The 10835-nt window shown below is 43.3% G+C and overlaps 1 protein-coding gene across 1 annotated transcript; it reads left to right on the top strand.

Moving 5' to 3' along the window:
* The first annotated feature begins 6758 nt into the window (after positions 1-6758).
* Positions 6759-7179, top strand: LOC129632994 (60S ribosomal protein L36a-like). Its single transcript, XM_055554752.1, has one exon. It carries the CDS (start codon positions 6794-6796, stop codon positions 7112-7114), a length of 321 nt encoding a protein of 106 aa, XP_055410727.1. The 5' UTR covers positions 6759-6793; the 3' UTR covers positions 7115-7179.
* Positions 7180-10835: the final 3656 nt, after the last annotated feature.

Here is a 10835-nt window from a genome sequence, read left to right as displayed (position 1 = left end):
GTAGTCGTGAAGCCGGCTTTCAAAGGTATGGAGTCCCTTCAGTTCAGTTCAGTTCAGTCGCTCAGTCATGTCTGACTCTTTGCGACCCCATGAATTGCAGCACACCAGGCCTCCCTGTCCATCACCAACTCCCGGAGTTCACTCAAACTTACCTCCATCGAGTCAGGGATGCCATCCAGCCATCCTCTGTCTTCCCCTTCTCCTCCTGCCCCCAATCCCTCCCAGCATCAGAGTCTTTTCCAATGAGTCAACTCTTCGCATGAGGTGGCCAAAGTACTGGAGTTTCAGCTTTAGCATCATTGCTTCCAAAGAACACCCAGGACTGATCTCCTTTAGAATGGACTGGTTGGATCTCCTTGCAGTCCAAGGGACTCTCAAGAGTCTTCTCCAACACCACAGTTCAAAAGCATCAATTCTTCAGCACTCAGCTTTCTTCAGAGTCCCTTACTGAGACGAAATAGCTGCCCTTGGTATTTGAAGAAATGCGGCATGCTTATTTGATGCAAAGTAACACCTGGTGTTGTTTTTACTTCCATGAAATGACTGAAAAAATTCTCTAAAGATACTGACATTAGCAATCTTGGTATTTACCAGGCACTGTGCAAAACGCTTCACTTGGATAGTTACACTTAATCCTCACCACAAACTTGCAATCTCAATACTGAATATTTTCATTTTTTACAGAGGAATAAAATTATTAATTCTGTGCTTAGTCATTCAAATGTAACAGACAAGGCTAAGATTATAACTCAGATCTGTGCGTCTCAAAAGCTTGCTTTATCAATGACATGCAGTGGGTCACACACATCTGTTTCTCTGTGTGCATGAGTGCTAAGTCACTTCAGTTGTGCCTGGTTCTTTGCAACCCCATGAGCCCACCAGGCTCCCCTGTCCATGGGATTTCCCAGGCAATAATACTGGAGTGGGTTGCCATGCCCTTCTCCAGGGGATCTTCCTGACCTAGGGATTGAACCTGAGTCTCTTACATCTCCTGCATTGGCAGCTGGGTTCGTTACCACTAGCACCACCTGAGAAACCCCTGTTTCTCTGAACACTATTTAAATTTATTTTGGAATTCAGTCAGAGACTAGATAAACCTAATAATCTTCTTAGAAAACAGTAGAAAATCACCCCTCTGTTAAGCATTAAAATCTTACAGATGGGATGCAGAAATACTACTTTCTATACCTTGGTCACTTTATATGACTTGATTTTTTTAATCTTAATTTTTTTTTTTTTTTACTTCACTGAGCAGTATGCAGGATGTTGGTTCTTAGTTCCCCAACCAGGGATGGAACCTGTGTCCCGTGTAGTGGAAGTGCAGAGTCTTAACCACTGAACCACCAGGGAAGCCCCAGACTTAAACATTAAATCAACATTTAAATCCACCATCGAAGCCCCCCATTTAAATGATAAAACAAAGCGCGGATTGGGATTGTGAACAATCGCAGCCAACATGCCTGCTGTATGAGGTTTAATTTCTCCATGATTCTCTTAGAGGGAGATGTGCTATGTCCGTGTCTGCAGCCTCCAGGGCTGAGAGAAGAAAGAGTTACCAGGAGGAAGGCAGTGAATAGTGTCATACACATTCTCTTTTCCCCTGAAGTTCACATAGTCCTGATGACATCATCTGGGGGCTGCCCCTTGGTTTTCCTGGAGGGGCAATATGTGGGTTGGGGGCCAGCAGGGGATGACACATTAAGGTGCTCAGCCGGAGCACTGCTTCTATCCATTAAACTGAACCAGACGTCACTCTCCTCTGTGTCTATCTTATTGTCTTTGGCAGATCTGAGTAAATTATTTCCGGAAAAGTTGAGTAGGTTGTGAACTTCATGCGTTTTTCCTGATCTATAAGCAAAGCAGTTCTGTTAGTGATTCAGTTGGGTAGGGGGAGTGGAGGGGATTTTTCTTTGCCTGGGAACCCTCCAGGTGGTCATCCTGCAGAATGGTGAGAAAGGATGTTTCTGACCTTGGCTAGTGAGTCTATGTGGCTGTTTAATCACTTTCGCGCTATTAATTTAGGGAGTTGCCAAAGTCCATTTCATGTGTTTTCTACAGATTCCTTCCCCACAATCATATTCTATCCCTCCTATAAATGTACTAGAACTTGGGAAATGTTAAATACAAGTAAAGGTTCCATATTTCCCATTACTTCGACTTTGTTTTCTGTTATAATAGGTTATTACAAAGTAATAAAGTAATAGATAAGACATGTTCACTGAGGGTTTCCCAGACGGTGCTAATGGTAAAGAACCTACCTGCCAAAGAAGGAGACATAAGAGACATGGCTTAGAAGGGAATGGCAACCCACTCCAGTATTCTTGCTTGGAGAATCTCATGGACAGGGAGCCTGGAGGCCTACAGTCCATGGGTTCACAGAGTCAGACACAACTGAAGCAACTTAGTATGCACACATGCATATTCACTGAAGCAAAGAGAATATAAAGTCACCCCAATCCATTGAGTTTGTTAGACTCAAGGTTTTGGCAGAAGAGAGAGGAAGCATGACAATGTCTTTAAGATGTCTCTCTTCTCCCACCAAGCTATGCTGAATGTCCCTGGACCTTGTTCAGAAACTGCCTGGAGAACAGAAAGCATGTTTGGTGTACTGTGTGCATGAGGGAGGTTTTCCTTTTGCTTAATTTGGAAGAGCTGCCTGCTGCAGTGGTCCCAAGCAGAACATCAAAATCAGAGGGCTGTGAAGCGCGAGCTCCTCTCGCTAATTTATCATTGATTTGCACCTCGATCATTCTCTGACACTGAGCATCTGGTCTGGAGCTTATTGGGCCCAACACATCTCCCCAGAGCATCCCCAGCAGGAGCACAGCAGGTGGCCTCTGGACCAGCCCAAGGGAAGCCCAGTGCATCTCTTTCTATTAGCAGGTGCTGTCTGAGCTACTGTTAGCCTGATGACTTAGAGAAAGAGAGAAAAAATCCAAAGTGATGATGCCATGAACCATAACTGCTGGCTGAGTCTCCTGAGACTTGTAACTTCACAACTTCTATTCAGAACATGAACGCAGAGTTAATTAGCCATTGTTGTGACTGATTCTGAAGCCCATGATTTTTCTTTTTATGCGACTGATGTGTTATCTAGGCTAATTTGCAGAAGTTTAATAACCAGAGGTTTCACACCAGCATGAAAAGTAAATCACATGTGATGAAAACTTATTAAAAACATCCAAATAATCAGTCTGCAAACTGCCACTCACTCCCAGTCACTGGAAGTCATCAAAAAAGAACCACCGAACAAAGAAATCCATTGAGAGCTTCAGCTAAAATTCCACCTTTAAAAAATAAAAAGGGCAATTTGCACATCTTGATTGGCATCAGAATTCTTGGAAACTCAGCCTAGGTAGAGATGCCATGAAGGGCAAACTGCTTAAATCTCATCAGGCTGTTGGGGAGTGGGGAGAGTGAAAGCCATCATGAGGTCAGCTCTGTCCCCCAAGGGAGCAGGGATACAGATGCTGCAGGCTCCAGTTGGGGCTTCTCCCAAAGGAAGCCTCTACCAGGCACATGCCCAATCCTTTCAGAGGAGCTGTGAGAGGCAGTTAATGCCCCTACATCTGCCAACTGCAGAGAACAACACAGACTTTGCAAGGGCACTAATACCCAGCAGAGAGTTCCTGACACACAGTGTAAGAGAGTCATTACTACACTCTTTGCAGTTCACGCTGAGCAAAGGTTGATAAAGAGGCCAGTGTATAATAACCAGGCATGGATTCCAGTCCCACAGGACAAAAGATGAGGCTACCCTGCCAGGATCCACCTGAGGCTCACAGAAGGACCAGGATGCAATGTCAGCGCTCACCTGCCCATGATGCTGGCACCCAGCACCTCCAAGCTCCCGATGAATGTCAGGTGCCGTGTGTTCCAAAGAGAGGGAGCCACCCATTTGCACTATGGTTGTGAAGAATGTAGTAGGGAAGTGAGGAAATGTCAGCAATCTTCTGGCAATCCATGGCCTGGAGTAACTAGGAGGTAGGGTTTCCCGAAAAGGAAAGGGAATCTGGCATTAAATTAATTCTTATCACCGACTTAATAGATGTGAGTTTGAGTAAATTCCAGCAGATGGTGAAGGACAGGGATGCCTGGCATGCTGTAGTCCATGAGATCGCAAAGAGTTGGACACGACTGAGCGACTGAACAACAACAATGTACCAGAAGTGAAAGGCTCTTTGAGTATGATCCCTCATCAAACTCTCACCCCAGTCCTGAGAAGGAGCTTTATCATCTGCCTCTGACCACAGATAAACAAAGGTTTTGTGAGGCTAAGCAACACTTCTATCACTCAGCTAAGAGTGGACAGGGCAGAACCCAAATCACAATGCCTCTGACCCCAGAGTCTAAGCCCCTCTACCACCCATCTGGAAAACCCTGATGAAGGTGTCCCATTACTCCTGAAGTACAACCTTGGTCATTTCATTCATGTCCAACACATGATAGTCAACCTGCCAAGCAAAAAATAAAATAAAATAAGAACAGTCATCACCCTGCAATATCTATGGAGGAATAAAATCTACATTCAAGGACTTAGTTTGTCAACTCAAGATTAGATAAGATCAGGAAACTATATTTCACAAGTTAGGCACCAGGGCTTTAATTCAACTGCTAGGAACTCTTGGTCTTCTCAACTATCTTTTCCTGAATTTTTACTCAAGAAGAAGAGATGGGCTGTGTGTTAGAGGCAAACTGCACAATTTTTAAAAAAATTTTATTTCTCCAACTCCTTTCTCCAAATGATATTTTCGAGTCTCTTAGTTTAGAAACTGGTATTAATTTTCAATTTTTTCCCTCCTCTTCCTCCCTAAGTCATTCCTATCACCAGATTGCAGATGGCTCTTAGTCACCACTTCTTTCCAGGTGTATTTTGTTACCTCTTTAAGCCATCATCATTTTGCCTTTTTTTTTTTTTTTTTTTTTAGATTTCTTTTTAATGTAGTCCCTTTTAAAAAACTTTATTGAATCTGTTACAATATTGCTTCTGCTTTATGTTTTCATTCTTTAGTCAAAAATCATGTGGGATATTAGATCCCTGGCCAGGAATTAAACCCACAGCCCAGGGAAGTCACCATCCCAGATAAAAGTGATTAAATCCCTCTGATCATTTAAGGGATACTATCCATGTATTGCAACACTATGCATAGAGTTATTAATGGGAAATTTAATAGAGACCAGCTCCTTCTTAGAGCAAAGAATAGGGGCCCCAAGAGTCACCTCCCATCAGCAATCAGAATATGTAAAGACAGAGGTAAATATTTCCACTGGGTTATTTGGGAAGCTCCTTGAGAGAGTGGCAACCTCCTTCAAAATGTCCTGTGCACACACTGCCGCACTCAGTGCCCCCAACCCTGCAGCAGCCCATCGTTGACCCACACCTCCACCAGAAACTCCTGGACACTCATAGGCAAGTCTAGGTCAGTCTCTTGTGGGGTCACTACTCCTTTCTTCTGGGTCCTGGTGTGCACAAAGTTTTGTTTGTGCCCTCCAGGAGTCTGTTTCCCCAGTCCTGTGCAAGTTCTATAATCAAATCCCACTGGCCTCCAAACTCAAACTCCCTGGGGGGTCTCAGTTCCTTTGCCAGATTCCCAGGTTGTGAAATCTGTTGTAGGCCTAGAATTTTCTTAACAATGTGAGAATTTATTTGATATAATTGTTCTGCAGCTTGTGGGTCATCTATTCAGTGGCTTTATGGTGCGATTAATGGTGACCTCCTCCAAGAGGGCTTATGCCACAAGTTATGTGACCCAGGTCTGCTGCATCCAGAGACCCTGTCCCTGTGGCAGGCCACTGCTGACCCGTACCTCTGCAGGAGATAACACTCAAAGGCAGGTCTGGCTCAGTCTCTGTGGGGTCTCTTGGTCCTGGTACAGCCAAGGTTTTGTTTGAGCCCTCTGAGCATCTCTGGCGGGTATGGGGTTTGATTCTAAACATGATTTTGTCCCTCCTACCATCTTGCAGGGGCTTCTCCTTTGCCCTTGGACGTGGGGTGTCTTTTTTTGGCTGAATCCAACTTTCTCCTGTTGATGGTTGTTCAGCAGCAAGTTGTAATTTTGGAGTTCTTGCAGGAGAAGATGAGTGCACATCCTTCTACTCCACCATCTTGCCTTCACCATAGTTTGGTCTCAGGTCAAGCAACAGGGAGGGAACACAGCCCCTCCCATCAACAGAAAATTGGGTTAAAGATTTACTGAGCACGGCTCCACCCATCACAACAAGACCCAGTTCCCCCACAGTCAGTCTCTTCCATCAGGAAGCTTCCATAAGCCTCTTATCCTTATCCAACAGAGGGCAGACAGACTGAAAACCACAGCCACAGGAAGCTAATCAAACCGATCGCATGGACCACAGCCTTGTTTAACTCAATGAAACTATGAACCATGCCATGTAAGGCCACCTAAGATGGACAGGTCATGCTGGAGAGTTCTGACAAAATGTGGTCCATTGGATAAGGGAATGGCAAACCACTTCAGTATTCTTGCCTTGAGAACCCCATGAACAGTATGAAAAGCATAAAGATGTGACACTGAAAGATGAACTCCCCAGGTCTATAGATGCCCAAAATACTACTGGAGAAGACTTGAGGAATAACTACAGAAAGAATGAAGAGACAGAGCCAAAGTGAAAACAATACCCTGTTGTGGATGTGACTGCTGATGGAAGTAAAGTCCAATGCCACAAAGAACAATATTGCTTAAGAACCTGGAATGTTAGGTCCATGAATCAAGGTAAATTGGAAGTGGTCAAACAGGAGATGGCAACTTTCTGTGCTGGTATCGCTCTCGCAAACATGGTGAACGTTCCAAAAACCCGCCGGACTTTCTGTAAGAAGTGTGGGAAGCACCAGCCCCACAAAGTGACACAGTACAAGAAGGGCAAGGATTCTCTGTATGCCCAGGGAAAGTGGCGTTATGACAGGAAACAGAGTGGCTATGGTGGGCAGACTAAGCCGATTTTCCAGAAAAAGGCTAAAACTACAAAGAAGATTGTACTGAGGCTTGAATGTGTTGAGCCCAACTGTAGATCAAAGAGAATGCTGGCTATTAAGAGATGCAAGCATTTTGAGCTGGGAGGTGATAAGAAGAGAAAGGGCCAAGTGATCCAGTTTTGAGCTTCATATTTTGTTTTACTATGAAGAAAATAAAAGTGCCATCAATAAAATCCTCTTATTTCTGCTTAAAACAAACAAAAAAAAAGAGATGGCAAGAGTGAACATCAACATTTTAGGAATCAGTGAACTAAAATGGACTGGAATAGGTGAATTTAATTCAGATGATCATTATCTCTACTACTGAGGGCAAGAATCCCTTAAAAGAAATTAAGTAGGCCTCACAGTCAACAAGAGTCCAAAATGCAGTACTTGGGTGGAATCTCAAAAAGAACAGAATGATCTCTGTTTGTTTCCAAGGCAAACCATTCAATATCATAGTGATCCAAGTCAATGCCCCAACCTGTAATGCTGAGGAAGCTGAAGTTGAAGACCTACAAGACCTTCTAGAACTAACACCCAGAAAAGATGTCCTTTTCATTATAGGGGGCTGGAATGTAAAAGTAGGAAGTCAAGAGATACCTGGAGTAACAGGCAAATTTGGCCTTGAAATACAAAATGAAGCAGGGCAAAGGCTAACAGAGTTTTGCCAAAAGAACACACTGGTCATAGCAAACATCCTCTTCCAACAACACAAGAGAAGACTCTACACATTGACATCACCAGATGGTCACTACTGAAATAAAATTGATTATATTATTTGAAGCCAAAGATAGAGAATCTCTAGACAGTTAGCAAAAACAAGATCAGGAGCTGACTGTGGCTCAGATCTTGAACTACTTATTGCCAAATTCAGACTTAAATCAAAGAAAGCAGGGAAAATCACTAGACCATTCAGGTATGATCTAAATCAAATCCTTTATGATTATATAGTGGAAGTGATGAATAGATTCAAGGGATTAGATCTGATAGACAGAGTGCCTGAAGAACTATGGACAGAGGTTTGTGACACTGTACAGGAGGCAGTGATCAAGACCATCCCCAAGGAAAAGAAATGCAAAAAGGCAAAATGGCTGCCTGAGGAGGCCTTAGAAATAGCTGAGAAAAGAAGAGAAGTGAAAGGCAAAGGAGAAAAGGAAAGATCTACCCATTTGAATGCATAGTTCCAAAGAATAGAAAGGAGAAATAAGAAAGCCTTCCTCAGTGATCAATTTAAAGAAATAGAGGAAAAAAGTAGAATGGGAAAGACTAGAGATCTCTTCAAGAAAATTAGATATACCAAGGGAATATTTCATGCAAAGATAGGCACAATATAGAACAGAAATTGTATAGACCTAACAGAAGCAGAAGGAGAAGGTAATGGCAACCCACTTCAGTATTCGTGCCTGGAGAATCCCAGGGATGGTGGAGCCTGGTGGGCTGTTGTTTATGGGGTCACAGAGTCGGACATGACTGAAGCGACTTAGCAGCAATAGATGCAGAAGATAGTAAGAAGAGGTGACAAGAATACACAGAAGGAGTATATAAAAAAGAACTTCATGACTCAGATAACCACGATGCTTTGCTCACTCACCTTGAGTGTAATGCAAAGTCAAGTGGGCTTAAGGGTCACTATGAAAAAAAGCTAATGGAGGGGATGGAATCCAGTTGTCAAGTATGGATGTGAGAGTTTGACTATAAAGAAGTCTGAGTGCTGAAGAATTGATGCTTTTGAACTGTGCTGTTGTAGAAGACTCTTGAGAGTCCCTTGGAATGCAAGGAGATTCAAGCAATCCATCCTAAAGGAGATTAGTCCTGAATATTCATTGGAAGGACTGATGTTGAAGCTGAAACTCCAATACTTTGGCCACCTGTTGTGAGGAACTGACTCATCGGAAAAGACCCTGATGCTGGGAAAGATTGAAGGCGGGAGGAGAAGGGGATGACAGAGGATGAGATAGTTGGATGGCATCACTGACTCAATGGACATGAGTTTGAGCAAGCTCCAGGAGTTGATGATAGACAGGGAAGCCTTGTGTGCTGCAGTCCATGGGGTTGTGGAGAGTCAGACACAACTGAGCAACTGAACTGAACTGAATGAGAGAGTAGAGAATTTGAGTTGTAATACGAGTCATGAAAGAAGACATACTGTGGATATTTCGTGCAAGAGTATCTCATTGGAATGAAGTTACCTGAAGCCAGCCAGTTATGTTCAACTCTTTGTGATCCCATGGACTGTAGCTCCTCCATCCATGGGATCTTTCCAGGCAAGAATACTGGCATGGGTTGCCATTTCTTTCTCCAGGGTATCTTCCTGATCCAGGGATCGAACCCAGGTCTCCTGCATTGTAGGTAGACACTTTACCATCTGAGCCACCAGCGAAGTTCCATTGGAAGGAATACAAGTGAAAAAGCCTGAAGGCAGGAAAACCTTGGGAGGATTTAAGACAGAAAAGGACAAACACTTCTGACAGGTAATGACAAGCAGGAGGATGAAATTCAAATTTTCATGAAGGCTGATGGAGGTGTGATATTGTGAACCTTTTCAGACCTTGCAAAGAAGTTGGTTTTGGTTCAACTTGTAATATAAAATTATAGTGGCCTGTCATTCTTCATTTACATTTTAAGAAGGTAATCCTTCTTCTTGTGTTGACAATGCGTTGGAGGAAGGCAAGCAGAGAGGAGCAGAAAGATTCTAGGATGCTGTAAAGGAGAGCCAGGAGCCACATGATATTGGTCTGGACCACACAATTAGCACTTGAAATGTCAGAAGAAGTGGATGGATGACTGAACATTTTTCATGCAGAGCTGCTAGATATGAGACGTGCAGGAAAGAGAAGAAATAAGGATGACTGAAGTGTCGGCCAGGGCAACTGAATTTTTGGTATTAGCAGCTAATGGAAGAAGAAGGTGTCTGTGTGTGCAGGGCCGAGGGTAGGGCTGAAGTCAAGCAAAAGTGGGGAGTTCTTGTTGATTTCACTTTCCCTTCCTCCTCATTCCCCCAATTTATCCAGGATGAGTTCCAGTTGACACTGTTTCCAATATGTATACACCCTGAGTCCGTCCATGTCACCCCACTTCTGCGGCAACTTTTCATGTGATCATCATCTTTGCTTGAGCATCCATTCTTTCCCTCCTACATTCCATATTCCTTTTTCCATGCACCACTCATGATCTTTTAAAAATGCAAATCTGATCCTATCACTTTGCTGTTTACAAATCTCCTAATGAATACTTACCAGATTCAGGGTAAATGTCAGACTCTGGCTCACGGAGGATCTGCCAGTCTGGTTCCACTGTTTCTTCACTCTCCAGCCACACCTCTGCCCACTTCACCCACTGCAATTCAGCACGAAAGTCTTCTTTTTGGTCCTCAGCCTCCCCAAAGAGCCCATGTGTAGAACCTTGGGAATAACCATTATCCATCCTTGATCTCTGTGTAACTGAGTCCTTCCTGTCACTCAAATGGCAGTTTAAATGTCACTCTTCAGAGAAATTTTGTCTGTCCCCTCTCCACCATATAACTCTATTGGTGCTCTTACTGTTACTATAATTACAGGCATTATTCTTGTTAATTTGTTTGTTGTATATAAGCTGCCTCTCCCAAATGTAAATAAGGTCCATGGAAAGTGGCTCTGTTCACTTTGATCAAGTCAGACAGTGCCCAACACCTAGAAATTCAAATATTATTTAAACAGATTAATTCCCTAATACCTCACACTTGGCATAAAGCAGATATTCAACAAAGGTTTTGAAGGTTTTGACTTTTTTAAATAAATGAATACTGGAAGAAAGAGCCCAAAAGATACTCAAGAGTCATCCAAGTGTCTCATTTCTCTTCACTGTATCACTTGAGTAGGCAGTA

The sequence above is a fragment of the Bubalus kerabau genome, chromosome 18 (genome assembly GCF_029407905.1).
Source record: "Bubalus kerabau isolate K-KA32 ecotype Philippines breed swamp buffalo chromosome 18, PCC_UOA_SB_1v2, whole genome shotgun sequence".
Classification (NCBI taxonomy): domain Eukaryota; kingdom Metazoa; phylum Chordata; class Mammalia; order Artiodactyla; family Bovidae; genus Bubalus; species Bubalus kerabau.
This window is presented reverse-complemented; position numbering and strand designations above follow the sequence as displayed.